The sequence below is a fragment of the Pogona vitticeps genome, chromosome 2 (assembly GCF_051106095.1).
Source record: "Pogona vitticeps strain Pit_001003342236 chromosome 2, PviZW2.1, whole genome shotgun sequence".
NCBI classification, from domain to species: domain Eukaryota; kingdom Metazoa; phylum Chordata; class Lepidosauria; order Squamata; family Agamidae; genus Pogona; species Pogona vitticeps.
In genome coordinates, this window is record NC_135784.1 from 293,753,942 (window position 1) to 293,771,094 (window position 17,153).

Sequence of the window (17,153 nt, forward strand, 5' to 3'; positions counted from 1 at the left end):
TTCTAAGCATGCAGGCTATGACATTTCTTTTGGATTTACAGTCGTTCTTTTCATACTTCAGCTAGTTGTACCACTTTTGTTTAGGTTTTACTTAAACAGAGTAATTTTACTTACTTTGTTTTGCTTAAATACTCACCCTCATTTTATGGTTTAATAAGTAAATGAAAGAGGTGGTGTTCAATAAATATTAAATTTTTGCTCCTTTAGAGACTGAAAACTCCATGTTTGTATTATCTGATTAATGATTATATGTAGATTAGAATTTTTCTACATAAGTCAGGCTGATTCAATTTCTTTTAATCCCTCCGCAGATGTTCCTATTTCAGGATCTTCAAAGGAGAGAACAGGATAGCATAAATAAAATTTGGACCTCATGATGTTTCTTTTTTAGAAACGTGTCCTGCTGGACATATGAGACTGCATTTGTTTGCATATACATAATTCCTGGAATTAATAGTAATTCTTATATTATGTTTTGATACAGAGATGAGACTTTTCGGACACATCACTAAGAGAAGAAACATTTTGTTTGATCGTATTTACTTCTTTGGTCAGTCAGCTTAAAAAACTGATAACTGAAATAACATTCCAAGGATGGCAATGTATGCTTGACCTGTATCTATTAAAGTGGTTTTCAGTTACTATTATCACAGTTTTTTAAAAAATAAGGTGCTGCCTATAAGGCAAGTGGCTGCTCAGAGTTCCCCAGTAAGCTGGAATTCAATGCAATATGCTGTAACTGGTAGGCCTGCATTCTAAATAGAACAAGTGTTAACATTGGTCTAGCTTATCATTTAAATCAGGGGTCTCCTCACTTTTCAGCAGGAGGGCCACATCATATATGCTCCACATTTTTGAGGGCCAAAGGAGCACATGTGTGCACTCCTGCACTCACACTCACATGCTTGTCCACATGCCCACGCATGTAAAATCCTACATGATTTCAAGCTACAACACCTAAGGCATTAAAAGGGCTTAGTTTGAAAGTACAAAAGGCTACTCGTTTTAAAAAAATCAGCTACTGATTTCTGTAGTAATATAATTTTAAATGTAACAAGATAATTACAAAATATTTTGGGATTCATAAAGTAAAGAAAATACTTCCTATTTTTTACAAGCAACTATATGTAATGTAGTATTTAAATTGTAAATTCTGTTGGGATGCTGTAATGCAAAGGTTAATTCAGAAATTTATTTTACTAGTCAAATGACTCAATTTCATTCTAGGCTGTTTTATGTAGTTCATTGCAGTGTAGCTTTTTTCCTTTGCCCATTGAATATAATCTGGTACATTAGAGGGATTTTCATAGATCAACTTTCAGAGAAGCAGATGGCTCTGTATTTCATTTTTCAACCCAGTTCCATTATATTTCCAGATTTCCACACTGTGTTCTTGCAGATTTAACACTAAATTGAGTCACAACATTTCTTCCAAATGTTGTAGTACTAATTCATAATAGTAAGTTCATGATATATTCAGCATTTGTTTTAAGAGTGTAACTTAACATAATGATGCAACATTGACACAATTCAGATTATATTCTCTCAGTTTAGTCTAGCAACTATTTGTAATTCTGTTCAGCCTTCAAAATGCCTACAGTCAACTGAACAGGCTAGCTAGCCAACATTCTGAGGCTACAGAGAATTACAATGAAGTGTTCTCACTGAGAAGGATATCCTTAAAAAGAAGTGTATGGACAATTTTGTTTCTCCCTTCTCTAAGTTTGTTGATTTGCTTTCACATGCTTAGTTTTGTTTTTTACTTTTTTTAAAAAATCTCCTTAAGGCTCCCAACTTTTTTACCATCTCTGGTTTGCAAGTTTTTAAAGCTTTTAAACCAGAATTGTTTTAGCAATATGCACAATCTTGTCAGCTGTCTGTCACATACATGGACGTGCCTTTGTTGGACACTTGCTTCTTAGACAAATGGAGAGAAAAATGTTAAACATTCCAGCAGTTCCCCATCCATGCATGATATTTCACAATAGAATTTTGGCCATAGTGGCTTCATTGGTAACTCTTTATTTTTTGATCATTAGTTACATTTAGCCCCCTAAGTGGTATGGTACAACGGGGAAAAACTCCACTTAAATTTCTTGGTGCATACAAAGAAGTCCCCAGATATGTTTGGCAGTGGACTCTAGTAACTGAATTTGGCAAAGGCCCTCTTCAATATTTTCTGCTACCGAGCAGGAGAACTTGGTCACACTGCAAGTTATGGCATGTTTCTTCCCTGTCTATACCCCCAATGGTGTCACCATACTTCTGCTTTTGCAGAAGTGGCCTCTCTTTGCCTCTGAATAGTAGGAAGGAAAAAAAGCAAGAACCGTAAGTAGTTACACTGAACTGCTTAGTTCAGGTACCGTAGTATGAGAATATTTATTATTATAGTTCCTAGATTATAGTTTTCTGTTTTGGACAAATTTAGGAAATGATTGTTTAGACAAACCAGAAATAGACTTTCTAAACCTTCCTTCATGCAGAAGTCTGAGGCTTCTGCTTATAATTTCCCAGCTGTGCCACTGGTTTTCTACCAAGCACAGCCACAAATGAGGGATTTCTATATACAGTATATCTTGCAGTACTGAACTGTGTCCATATATATATATATATATATTGAGCATTCACATTCCATTAATTTTTCAATCGATCTACATTTAATCATGCTTGTTAAACACATCGTGTTTCGCACCATAAGACACACTTTTCCCCCACAAAACGGGGGTGGAAAGTCTACGTCTTATGGAGCGAAGAAAACAGATTATATTTTCTTTTTTCTTTTTTTGAATTTTTTTTTTATTAACTATAACAAAAAAAAATCATATACATAAAACATATACACTTACAACACAATAACAGTGTTCCCCACCACCATATACGGGACCTCTTGCCATATTCTTCTTTTTTTTTTTTCTTCTTCTTCTTCTTCTTCTTCTCATTCTTCTTCTTCTATTGTCCTCCTCTCCAGAACTGCATAGATTCTTGATTTGGAGCTCTCCCTTTTCCCCTTATTAACACATATTCCAAAAATTTACCCCATATTACATAAAAATTATTCTTTTTCAACTCTCCTTTCTTCATCTTTAAATTACAAGTTAATTTATCATTTAATGCTATATTCCATATTTCTTTATACCATTCTTCAATTTGTAATTCAGTCTTTAATTTCCACTGTCTAGCAATAATCAATCTAGCTGCTGTTATTAGATTAGTTATCAATTCTTTAATCATTTTGTCATATTCCACATTCTCATATATTGATAACAAAGCAATCTCAGCCTTACATTCTATATCTTTTCCACAGATACAACTTAATTCTTTAAAAATTTGTCTCCAAAAACTTTGTACCTTTTCACATTCCCACCACATATGAAAGTATGTACCAACTTCTTTCTCACATTTCCAACAGACATTCGGATGACTGGTGTTGATTTTGTTTAATTTTACCGGTGTTAAATACCATCTTAAACTAAGTTTAAAAAAATTTTCCTTTATTCTTACTGACATCAATCTTAAAATCCTCATTTTCCATATCCTCCTCCATTCTTCTTCATTTATTCTTTTCCCAATATCCTGTTCCCACACCATTTTCAATCCTTCTTTCTCACTTTCTTCTTCCTCTAAATTAAAAAGTGAATAAATTTTACTCACTGTACCTTTTACTGAGTCAGTCATCTGAATGTCCTCATATGAAAGTAAAAATTGCTCAAATTTTGTGTGTTCTCTACCTTTATTATATTTATTTGCCCATTCCTTAGTCCATCTTTCCAGTTGTGCATAGTTCAACCATGAAATAGTCTTGTTTTGAAATACTTGTTTCATTTGATCTATCGATCTCATTTTATACAACCAATCTTTCAGTCTAATCACTTTTTCTTCTTTAAATAGATCCATATACACCTTCATATTGGTAGGAAAATCTTCTATTTCTGTCACTAATCTAAATGGAGAGTATGATGAACATAAATTCTTTTTATACTTATACCATATATTTAACAGTGTCTTTAAAAAGGGATTATTAACTTGACTTATTTTATATATTTTATATATTTTATATTTTCCTGTTTTCTTCTCCTAAAAAAATGGTGCGTCTTATGGAAAGGTGCGTCTTGTGGAGCGAAAAATACGGTAGTACTTAATATACATTAGTTATGTTATGATATAGACATATAGAAAATGTGGAGATAGAAATGGCTAAACAATTATATAAAGAAAATATGTATAAAATAGTCAATATTGTATGCTAAAACTACTGAGAAGACACCAAGATGCAAAGAACAAATGATTGTAAGTAACCCATGTAACACGATGTGTTTAACAAGCATGATTAAATGTAGATCGATTGAAAAATTAATGTTTTGTTAAAAAAGATACATGATAGTCAATGATTTCAATCAGTCTGCCATATAATGCTTATAGTAAGGAAGAATATTTCTGCAAATTCTATTGTATGTCAATCCATCCCATGTTTATTTATTTATTTTATTTATTTATTGGACTTATATACCGCCCCATAGCGCTACAAGCACTCTCCGGGCGGTTTACAATTTTAATTATACAGGCTACACATTATATGTTTAAATCATATTCTCAGTTCAGTTTACTAACATTATGATAACTGGGGTTGTAGTAAAGTTACTGCTAGAACTGATACATTCTAGTGCTGTCTTGTCACAGCAGCAAGCCAGAAGTCATCACTATCATGTATCTTTCCATTTTCATCAGTGCATAAGACTGTGGCAGATAGTTCTTAGTTTTTCAAGAGAAATTGTAGTAGTTGTATAACCCTTGAGTGGTGAGAGCAGTATAGGTCTGAATTCATGTTGTTTTCCTTATAGTGTAAAACTACTTATTAGGACCAAGGTTGAATGTAGGTCACAATGAATGGTTTATAATGTATTAGTAATTGTTGGCAAAAGCATGGGAAGAGTCCATTCTTCCCACTTTAATGAAACAAGCTGTTAAGCATTTAGATAGGTGTGAATGTTTGAATTACCAGATACTTGCTTTTAAATGTTATGACAATATAATCATTTGATAAGCATAAGATCTCACAAAGGCCTTTGATTTGGTTAGCAGGGATGGCTTTTTAAAAATACTTCCCAAGATTGGATGTCCACCTCAACTCCCTAACGTCATCAGGTTCTTTCATGAGGAAATGAAGGGCACTGTAGTTTTTGATGGCTCAGCATCAGATCCCTTTGACATCTGAGGTGGAGTGAAACAGGGCTGTGTCCTCACACCGACCCTGTTGGGGATCTTTTTTGCTGTCATGCTGAAGCACGCCTTTGGAACTGTAACAAAAGATGTCTATCTCCGGACTAGATCAGATGGAAAGCTCTTTAATCTCTCTAGATTGAGAGCAAAGATCAAAGTCCAAGTGAAGCATGCGGGACTTCCTCTTTGCCGATGATGCAGCCATTGTTGCCCACTCGGCTGAAGACCTCCAACAACTCATGAATCGCTTTAGCAATGCCTGCCAAGACTTTGGATTAACAATTAGTCTGAAGAAATCACAAGTCATGGGCCAGGGCGTGGACTCACCTCCCTCTATTACCATCTCCACGCAATAATTGGAGGTTGTTCATGACTTTATGTACCTTGGCTCAACAATCTCTGACACACTCTCCCTAGATGTTGAGGTGGATAAACGCATTGGCAAAACAGTTACCATGTTCTCTAGACTCACAAAGAGAGTATGGCTCAGTAAGAAGCTGACGGCATACACCAAAATCCAGGTCTATAGAGCCTGTGCCCTGAGCACACTCATGTACTGCAGTGAGTCCTGGACCCTTTGTGCACGGCAAGAGAGGAAGCTAAACACTTTCCATATGCATTGTCTCCAACACATTTTTGGTATCACCTGGCAGGATAAAGTTCCGAGTAGAGTAGTTTTAGATTAAGCTGGAATTTTTAGCATGAATGCATTACTGAAACAGTGATGTCTACGTTGGCTTGGGCATGTTGTGAGAATGGCTGCTAGTCGGATTCCAAAAGATCTCCTATATGGAGAATTAGTGCAGGGAAATTGCACCAGAGGGAGACCACAGGTGTGATACAAGTATATCTGCAAGCAGGATCTGAAGGCCTTGGAAATGGACCTCAACAGATAGGAAACCCTGACCTCTGAGCGTTCAGCCTGGAGGCAGGTGGTGCATCGCGGCCTCTCCCAATTTGATTTAATGTGATTCAGCCACATATTTTGAGTAGGAAAACAAGCCAGGAAGCCAGTGTGAACTGTTGCTTCCAAATTGGGAAATTGCTGATGGCTTACTGGCTTTCTGATAAAATGATAACTATAGTTTTCTTGTTTCTATATATAATGGGCAGATTATATAATAGCTACAGCTTCTCAAGTTATGTGGTGCAGGGAATAAACCTACCTGGCAATTAAGATCTAGCCAGGGGGCCCTCCTGAAAGATCCATCCCTCAGGAAGGTAAGAGGGATGGCTTGTAGGCAAAGGGCCTTTTTGGCGGCTGCTCCCAGTCTATGGAACACCATCCCGAGTGAGATTCCTGTTGATAACATTTCGGCACCAGGTCAAAACCTTCCTGTTCCAGAAGATATTTAATTGAAATAATATCAGCTGTGGGTCCTGATGGCAATTTTTAGAGTACTGTATTTTAATTGTTTTATCTTTTTATTGCATTTAAATCATTGTAAGCTGCCCAGAGACCTTTGTCTCTGGGTAGTGTGGGCAGCACATAAGTTAAACAAACAAACAAATAAACAAAAGTGGGTATATTGCGGTGCTTGTAGCCCATTCACATTTCATCTGATAAAGATGAAATTTATTCAGATGCAACAGTTGCTTATGAACTCAGTCTTTCCACAACTGTAGCCAAAGATAAATGTAAGATAAGTTATTCTAATATTTGCTGTTTATTGGTTTTCCAGAATGTACATGGATAGTATTGAATAGAATTACATATAAACTGGAATTTTAAATTACAACAATAATGCTTCAAACTTTTAACTAACTCTTTATTTGAATAACACAATGTGTATTGATAGAAATTCTGATAGTATTTGTTTAAGTTAATAAAGACATGCCTGATATATTTTTCACATTCTTAAATTTATCATTTATAGCTTTTTAAAATTACATTTGTCAATTGTTTGTGTCATAGTTTGGTAATGATTTCCTTCTCAACCTAATTGTGCTTTTGCCTTTTACAGCTTGCTTTAAAGGGCTCTAATTACACTGGACTACTAGAGCGACATCACATTCACACAAAAAATGTGGAGCATGTTGTAGATAGTTTAAGGTAAGGGTATGTATCAAGAATTGTGATTGTAATCTCTTAGAAGTAATTTCAGAGAGGAGCTTTATAGAAGTTTGCATTATCCTTATATCTGTTGTATTAAAAATACTATTATAGTTCTGATCTAGGAAATGTTTTTTAAATGCTCAAAGGACAATGTTACGTGTCTAAACTAGTTCGTAATTTCATTTTCTGTTAGGAGTGATACACTTGCTGACCTAAGATCCTGAATTTAGAAGTATCATATAGTCCAGAAGAATAGTTGGTGCTGCTTCTTGCAAAGAAACAATGAGTCTAATTCAGTGTGGACTGATCTGAATCAAATTGATTTAAATCATGATTTAAATAAAATAATTATATAAAAGAAATAAAAGATTTTTTGATGATTTTGATAAAATATTTTTAAATGTAAACAATAATCTAAATCAATTTGATTTTTTAAAAATCATTGCTTTTTATCTACTCTAGTCTAACTGTATGGTGTTCTCTTAATTGTGGCCACCCATTGTAGCAGTTAATCAACTAGGCAACCATAACTATGTTTCTGAAGTTTTTTTGAATTTGTGTTGCAATATCAGTGTTGCTATTGATGTATAATCCTATGTTAGCATTTCAGATATAATGGAGGAAATAGCAATGGGTGGAAAATATTGTGTTAAATCTTCTTTTGTATGCACATGGAGACCACTGATGAACCTATAACAACAGCTTAGTATTAAGTCATAGATACTTTGCATCAGATTACTTGTCAATAGCTTGTACTCCTGTATTCAGTATTCAAACTTTGCTTCCTTTTCTAGTCTGATTAGGACAAACTAGCTTTTTAATCTGAAAATGTACATTGTTGAAGCCATGAAAGAGTAAGTAACAAGCACTTATGTCTCCTTTAATCTTCAGAAATGAGAAGATTGAGGTCCGACTTGTTAAACGCAGAGAATATGATGAAGAGACTGTTCGGTGGGCAGATGCTATTGTAGCAGCAGGAGGTATTAACTTGTGAGTGGGGGAGTGTATTTGAAATAACAGTAAATTTGAGTGAATACTTGTATAGCATAAAAGATTAGTTTCCTTGCTCAGAGATTGGTCTCAACTGAGATGCTGTGTGAAGTTGACTTAGTGCTGGTAGTATGATTTTAAATAAATTTCTCTCCTAGGACTCACTTGTCAAATTTTTCCAGAGTTTGTATTTTATAAAAAGTGTATTTTGTTAAAAACATTCATTTTGTTGAAATTTCATGTAAAAAAAACAGCACCACTCATGGTACTGTAATACCAGAGCTGGAATGTTTCTGCAGAACTTTTCTAATAGGTATATTTAACTGGCAGCTAACCAGTTAACTATTTACATGTTAGTTGATATTGCATATATTTAGTATTGGTCAGAGATCATATTAAATCCAGTTGTAGAAACCACACTTCAGGTATATAAGAATTTCAGGAGTTTGTGAGAGTGGTTTCAGATGATGCTAGTAAAAGGTAATTAGTGGTGTTGAAAATACATCCTATGTGGAAATGTTGAAAGAAGTGAGGATCAGCAGTAAAAAGAAAGAATATGATTGCATTCTTCAGATATCTGAAGGGCAAACTGTTGTTTTCGCTCCATAGGGATCAGACTTTAATTTTATTGTCTTAAATTGCAATGGCTGAAATTCAGTAGAAAGTCAGAAGTAGAGTAGGTCCATTCAATCAATAGATCTTACAGAGGAGTTGACTCACCACATCCCTATTGATATAATGGGCCTACTCTAGTTGTGACTTACTACTGGATTCAGCCACTAGAAGGTATCTTGGTTGCATATTTGAAGAAATTGCTTAACAACTTGCTCTTCATCAACATGCATTGTTCCATGCTTGGACTAAAAGGTTTAAAGTTTAAGGGCTTAAAGATGTGTGTTTGATATTTACAGAATGTATATATTTTCACATGTGAAAACAATCTGATTTTAAAGGATATATTCCACCTAGGTGATGGCACAATGCTTCTAGCAGCCAGTAAGGTACTGGACCGATTAAAACCAGTTATTGGAATAAACACAGACCCAGATAGGTGAGCCTAAAATTTTTAGATCTCTTGTTTTGTAAGATGCAGTATTACAAGTCTCATAATTATTTTAGTACTGTAAGTATGTATAGGACGTTTTCTGTTGTTATACATGTAAAAAGGAGTTCTCTGTTATTAAATACATAGGCTAGAATCCTACTGGTTTCTTACACTAGTGTTAAGTGCAGTGGTATAAATAGGGCAAAGAATTTTTGCAATTAAAGATTTCCTCCTCCTGTCCTGTAACTCCCATTGCTTTCCAACAATAAGAGGGATTAAATGGAGCTGTATGAGCCTTGAAACGGAAATAGAGAATGTTTAATTCCTGAAAAACGGCCACTGCTTATCACTTCATCAGCCTTAAAGCATGCTTAAGTTAGAAAACAGGCATTGAGTCATTAACTAGCAGCAATTCATGCTGCCATTTACACAGTTGCACTTATTCCTGTATAAATAATCAGGAGGATGATAGCCCTTGTAATACATGTTACATTTTCCCTTCTTTTCCCCATCATTCATAATTTTTTGTAACTTCTGCAAGTGTGCTTAAGAAACGGAATGGTTGTATTGATTAAGAATAGCTTAGGCAGAAGATTAGTTTCTACAGTATATAAATTTCAAGATTAGTTTCAGCTAGTGCTGTGCCATTAACTGAGCAAATAATTTAACTGGTCTGATTGCCCAATATTCTAAATATTATAGGTTTGTATATCCATTTCTAAAACACCTGTATTTAGGAATAAATATAGCACATAGGAATTGTCTTCCAATTTATATTACAGATATATTTCCGTTCTTTATCCCTGTGTATCATTTCTGTTTTTATGTTCTCTACTCATTAATTCAATATCTAGTCTCCATCCTGTATCTGGGTATTAGATTGTTGGCTTAGGAGATACATATTTTCATTAAAATAAGTATGTCTATCATAAAGGTTTTGTTCTTCATCGTATGATACTCTAACTTGGTAAATGTCTCATCTTCAGTAGTTGAAACATCACCACAGATTTCCAGGAGGGTGGAGGATAAGGTATCCTTGAAGTGTGCCTTTCTAGTTTATGTTGTTTCACTAATAAACAAGTATTGAGAATTAGTGCCTGAAATCCAGTAGCGTAACTTATGCCTTGTAAGACTGATGGTGTAATCAGCCATGGTGCTTTTCAGAAATTAAAATAAAAATTCTGTTTCTTCTCATAGAAGCTCCCTATTCCTTTTGTGATGTGAAAACTATTGGTGGTTGTAGTGAGATGTGGGAAGTATTTCATTTTGGAAGATTACCACCATTGCTATAATGATTTTCAGAAATTAAATATTTCCTCCAGCTGCTTCCAATGGCTTCCCCAAGATGAAAGGGTTCCAAGGGAGCCTTGTTATCTTTGCGGGCCAGATTTGAAAAATGTATTTTCTGAAAAACCACCCTGTCCAATGATGTCATTGTGTAAATTAAAGCACTAGAATTTAAGCCATAGTATTTTAGTAGTTGTGTGCTTCTTGAAAGTTACATGGAGATTTAGATTTTTCGAAGTCACAAAGGAAAACCTCGCCCAACCAGAGCTGCTTATGTTGTCTTTGTCTTCTTCTATCCCATGTAGAAGAATCCCATGGACTCTTTGTGGGGTCACAAAGAGTCGGACACGACTAAACAACAACATCCCATGTAGTGTGTTATTTATGATATAATAATACTGTACAATATTTCTTAGAAACAGAAATATTGAATTCTGCATCGGGTACCATAATTAGCTTGATTGAAACATTTTCCTTTCAATATTTGTCTATTTACTGAGTCCTCTTTCATTTCTTTGCTCTTTCAGGCTGTAATCATCAAGAATTCTTACTTGGAAACAATAAGAGTAATCTTGTTTAGAAACATTTTTGTCTACAATGCATCAGTTACTACTTCTGTCATTTGATTAAATGGAAAGCTCAGATTAAGTCACATCAACTCCAAAACAAGTTTTGTTATAAAACAGGGTGCCTTGATATATTTGGCAACTTTTGTGTAATAATTGACAAGTTGCCTCTCAGCTAGTTGGGAGCTTCTTTTCTGAACAGGAAGTTCGGCAGAGCTAGGCCTAGCAAGGCCACATTCTTCTTCATGGCCTCTGTGAATGCACACAAATGGGTTGTTATGTCCCTGAACCGAACTTCTCGGAAGATTCTAGAGCTAAAAAAAAAATTAGTGGAATTTTCCCTCATGGGGCACATGCTCCTCCCACCCAAGATTCCCCTCAGTTCCTTTTTTTCCGCCAAGCTGATCGGACTTTCTGAAAGATCAAACAATTTTTCTAACTATTGCAACATATTATTCAAGACTTCCCCTTTTGATTCTCATCTAAATTGAATCTTCTTATTTTCAATCAACTAATCAACGTTCCCCTGTAAGTTACTTCAGTTTTTGCCTTCCCATATTTTTGACATCCCGCCTCCGCATTCTTCAATAGATTTTTCCGTCTTTTTCCCCACTTCATGGCCTCACCGCCCCCTTTTAAGCGCTGTGTTAGTTGCGCTAACAAAATTCCACTCTCCGATAGCCATGAGAGGTGTTTATTTTGTTTGGGTGAAGAGCACCCAACTCACTTGTGCACCGCTTGTAAAATTGGCATTAAAACTCAGGCTTCAAAGGCTAAGATCATATCTTTGGCAAATGGCCGTGAATCCTCCTGCAGCTTCTGTGGAGACAATGACACCCCCAACTGCATCGGTAGAGCGGCATATTCCAACACAGCCAGCTCCCGACCCACCAACTCCGCCTCCACTATCCAAGGAAACTGCCAAGAAAGCCAAATTGGCTGCTAATCTAAAGTCAACGTCAACTTTGTAAATGACATCTCAAGCTCATGATCTAGTAAAGAAAAAGGATAAATTGGTCACTAAAAAGACGAAGCAAGCCAAACCACCTCAGGCAACTCTACAATATTAGAGGAATCATCCAGGGAGGCGCATGGTTGTACCTCAGAGAGAGAGAGGAGACACAACCATCAATGTCTCAGGCCCCCGCCTTGACATGCAACTTGTCTCCCAATGTTGGCCTTTCTGTTGCTGAGTCTTAATCCAGCCTGGCCTTGGCCCATTCCAGCCCTGCATCAGGGCAGGCAATCAACATCCAGTTGTCTGGCTCTGAATCTGACCATTGTTCTCCCAAGAAACATCAGGAGGAACAAAAGCATATTTCTCTACCATGGCATGGTCCTTCGTACAGAGAATACTTCCCCTTTCCAGTGTTTCCATATCAATATTTCAGCCCATATTTCATACAGTCCCACTATGATCATCCTCATTTCGATGAACAGAAACGTGTTCAGTACGCGTCCCCGTCTCAACAAGAATACAATCAGTCACCTTCTCCACAACATTGATGTCAATCCCATAAATCCAAAACAGTTCTTCCCAAATCTTCAGTACCAACCAAAACATCCTCCAGCCATTCGAAATTGACACATGCAGACCAATCTAAGTGACATGGACATGGACTGTGGACGAAACGAGAACAGTTACTCCACATCAACTATCTCGAGGTCTTAGCGATCATCAGAGCTTTCCATGCTTTTCTCCAAATCATCGAGGGTCAAGTGGTGCCATTGGCTATGGACAATACAACCACACTATATTATGTAAACAAGTAGGGAGGCACACATTCTTTATCCCTCCTTTATTTAGCCATCGACCTGTGGGAGTGGTGTTACCAACATCACATCTTTCCCATAAAAAGGTAAAGGTTCCCCTTGACATTTAGTCCAGTCGTGTTCGACTCTAGGGTGCGGTGCTCATCCCTGTCTCCAAGCCGTAGAGCCAGTGTTTGTCCATAGATAGTTTCCATGGTCACGTGGCCAGCGTGATTAGATACGGAATGCCATTACCTTCCCACCGAGGTGGTACCTGTTTATCTACTGGCAGTTACATGCTTTCGAACTGCTAGGTTGGCAGGAGCTGGGACAAGCGACAGGAACTCACTTTGTTGCGTGGATTCGATCTTACAACTGCTGGTCTTCTGACCTTGCAGCACAGAGGCTTCTGCGGTTTAACCTGCAGCACCACCACATCCCTTTTATCTATCTTTCCCACAGCTGTACCCATTTCCACGGACAAGAAACATATAGCGGATCATCTCAGCCATATGACCTCAAGGACTCACGAATGGTCTCTAAGTACAGTGGTGCCTTCGCTATAGCGAAACATCGCTAAACGGAATTTTAAAAGCCATAGAAACGCATTGAACTTTGTTCAATGCGTTCCTATGGCTTGAAAACTCACCGTTAAGCGAGGTTCTGACATAGCGCCGCCATTTTCGCGCCCTCGGTAAGCGAGGGCAGGGCGCGAAAATGCGGCGTGGACCTTCCGGCGGCCATTTTGGAACCGCCGATCAGCTGTTCTCCCCGCTTCGTTATGCGATATTCGCTAAGCGAATCGCTTAGCGAATATCGCAAAGCGAAAAATCCCCATAGGGGCCATCGCTGAGCGAATGCTCCAGCGATGGCCCAGAGCGCCTCGTTAAGCGATTTCATCGCTCAGCGAGGCACTCGTTAAGCGAGGCACCACTGTACTGCCATTTTCGACCAACTATGTGGCCAATGGGGAACACCAACCATCGATGTCTTTGCCTCAAATGCAAACAGTAAGTGCGAGGTCTACTCTCGAGCCGGAGCAGACCAAAACTCTGTCGGGGACGCATTTATGATGGATTGGAACAAGGGACTGCTTTATCTATTCCCACCGATACCACTCATTCAGAGAAAAATCATCAGGATTCAGCACTTCCAATCAAACGCGATCCTCCTAGCTCCCTGGTGGCCGAGACAGCCGTGGTTCACTCACCTCAGGTTGATGTCAACGGACTCATTCCGACTCCCTCTGGTTCCGGACCTGCTGACACAGAGCGATGGGATGGTCTACCACCCCGATCTCCCATCACTGAATTTGACAGCATGGAGGATACTCCGGCCTTGAAGCGAGTCTTGGATCGAGTTCGAAAGCCATTGACCCAGCTCCTGTATGTAAACAAATGGAAAGCCTTTCTCAAGTACACCGAATCAAATAACTTACCTGGAATACCTGTTCCATTAAAAACACTACTTGCCTTTTTACTCCATCTTTTCAAATTTGCATTCTCTCTTTCTACTTTAAAGGTTTATACATCAGCCATCGTTGCCCATCAACCAGATAATCCTAGCTCAGCAAAACTTTTTTTTCACCCAACAGTTAAGAAATTTCTTAAGGGACTCAACAATATTCGTCCATGCCAAAGTATCATTCCCCAAAAGTCACTGCAAATTGTTCTAAATGCTCTCATGCACCCACCATTTGAACCAATGGTTTCTTCTAACCTTAAGTTGCTTTCTTTGAAAACATCTTTCCTGGTGGCTATAACCTCTGCTAAAAGAGCCAGTGAGCTTGCTACCCTCCGCTCTGATCCACCTTTTACCCAGTTTCATCCAGATAAAGTGACTTTATATTTTGATGTTTCCTTCTTACCTATGATTGTTTCAGAATATCATCTTAATCAACCGATTATATTACCATCTTTTTTCCAATCACCATCATCTCCTCTAGAGCACATGCTCAACGTAAGATGCTCCCTGGCATTCTATATTGACAGAAATAAGACTCAGAAAAACTAACAGGCCTTATTGATTGATTGATTGATTGATTGATTGATTTTTATCCTGCCCTTCTAGACAGAAGTCTACTCAGGGCGGCTCACAATATATTGTGCATAAACAAGTTAAAAGCAACAATTAAAATCTACAATATGCTTCCATGGTCCTCAGAAGGGAGGCCCAGCCTCGTCACAATCCATTTCCAGTTCATAAGCCAGACTATATCTCTGGCTTATGAACTGTCAGGCAAGTCACCTCATGATCAACTGAATGCACACTCCACTAGAGTGCTGTCAACATCTACTGCCTTCCAGCATGGAATTGAGATTCCTAACATCTGTCATGCTACAACATGGTCTATTCCATCAACCTTTGTCAGACACTATCGTCTAGATGTGAGAGCACGCAGTGATGCTGAATTTGGCAGAGCTGTGTTGGCATCCTTCCTACCATGATGTCCCACCATCTGGTAAGTGAAACTTTTGCTAGTCACCCATTGGTGTGCATTTATAGAGGGCACAAAGAAGAAAAAGAGGTTATCTACCTGTAATCATACTTCTTCTAGAGGTCCTCTGTGAATTCACACATCCCACCCGTCCTCCCCTCTGTCAATCACGGGTTATATTAAATGACTCTTCTGCCCGGCGGACAAATTTTAGGAATTGAGAGGAATCTTGGGTGGGAGGAGCATGTGCCCCGTGGGGGAACATCCCACTAAATTGTTAGTTTTAGCTCTAGAATCTTCTGAGAAGTTCAGCACAGGCGCTGAACAACCCATTTGTGTGAATTCACTAGACCACTAGAAGAACTATGGTTACAGGTAGGTAATGTATTTTTTTGGCCTTTTCCCCAAATGAGCTACATTTAGGATTTGTAGATGTCTTCCTGTCAGGTGGAACTTCCAGAATGGGGAATTATAAGATTTGTAGTTTAAAATAAATAATTCTAAGAATCCTGTTCCTATAATCTAGTATACTATTTATTCCCCTTTTTAAAATGAATGAGAGAGAATAGAGTTCTGTCTGAGGATTGTAGCAAGATACTTTTAATATCTTATTTTTACATTGTTTTATCTAGATCAGAAGGCCACTTATGTTTACCTGTACGATACACATACTCATTTCCAGATGCCTTAGAGAAACTTTATCGAGGTGAATTTAGGTAAGTCTGAGTTTACATATCTAAAGACAATAGTCTTTAAAGAGCTTTAAATTGTGTGTGTAAAATCATACAGTACTGCTACAGAACTGATCTGTGCCAGCCTTGCCCTAATGTAAGATTTGCTGTATCCAGTCAATGCTTACTCTTTGCTTCTGTGCATACTCCTCCTTAATGAATCCCATTAAAGGCAGTGCTTAAATCCTATTGTGCCGCTACACAGAAGGCTTTAACTTTCAGAGGTGGATTGCCTCAATTTAAGAAATATCTGTAAATATTATCTATTGTCTGTTGAGTTGCATAGCTCAGTATGCAATGTTTGTGGTGATTTCTTAATTTATTTATTTTTATTATTTATAGGTCACCTTTCTCCCAATAAGGGGACTCAAGGTGACTCACGGTATTATAAAGAATAGAATTAAAACACAGCAAACTATACGTTTAAACAATTAAATTATAATACTGATTAAAATACATTGAATGATTAAAACCATTTAGAACTCTAAAAACAAACTTAACTGAAAAACAGTGTCCAAAGAGGCATTTGGAGGCAGTTTGCCTCTGAAAGTTATACCTTTTGCATAGCACCACAATGAGATTTCAGCCAATATTTAGGAAAATCAGTCAATAAATTATCAAGATTTTGGATTATGAGAAGAATAAATTAATCCAGTTTGTCATCAAGCTACAGTGGGATATTTGCATAATGGAGAGTGTAGGAAAACATCAGCAGTGTTAAATAAGTTTTCTTCAGCAAACTGTTTCATATACAAAATGATGAAAATCACACCAGGAACTCATCTGGATCAGAGTTGACAAGTTTGTAACCACTGAAAAATGAGATAATCAGTGTGTTTGAGGGAAATCCATTGTTTGCAGAAGTAAAAAAATAACTGGGGAGGACATAACAATGCCCACGTTATAATACATTGAAGGCTGTTAGTGACCATAGAAGGGAAGGAGAATGGAGTGGAACAACTTGAGGAATGGTGTGGCTATCTGGAACAGGGACATCTGCAGTATATCATTGCAGATTCCATTTGTAAATTGATAAAACTAGCAGTAAATACCTATTTGCATTATCTGTCTT

At 37.3% G+C, this 17,153-nt stretch overlaps 1 protein-coding gene across 7 annotated transcripts in view; it reads left to right on the plus strand.

Annotated features, from left to right (window-relative positions):
- NADK2 (NAD kinase 2, mitochondrial) overlaps nucleotides 1–17,153 on the plus strand; it is a 41,200-nt gene that overhangs the window by 6,165 nt on the left and 17,882 nt on the right. For 4 of the 7 annotated variants that reach the window (XM_020795656.3, XM_020795657.3, XM_020795658.3 and 1 more), the window contains exons 2-5: nucleotides 7,182–7,270; nucleotides 8,165–8,253; nucleotides 9,233–9,314; nucleotides 15,983–16,066. In XM_020795656.3, coding sequence (XP_020651315.3) covers nucleotides 7,182–7,270; nucleotides 8,165–8,253; nucleotides 9,233–9,314; nucleotides 15,983–16,066 — 344 coding nt within the window. Of the gene's footprint in view, nucleotides 1–7,181; nucleotides 7,277–8,164; nucleotides 8,264–9,232; nucleotides 9,315–15,982; nucleotides 16,067–17,153 lie in introns of those variants that run through there. The other 3 variants (XM_078384486.1, XM_078384487.1, XM_020795660.3) reach the window with 2 other exon arrangements.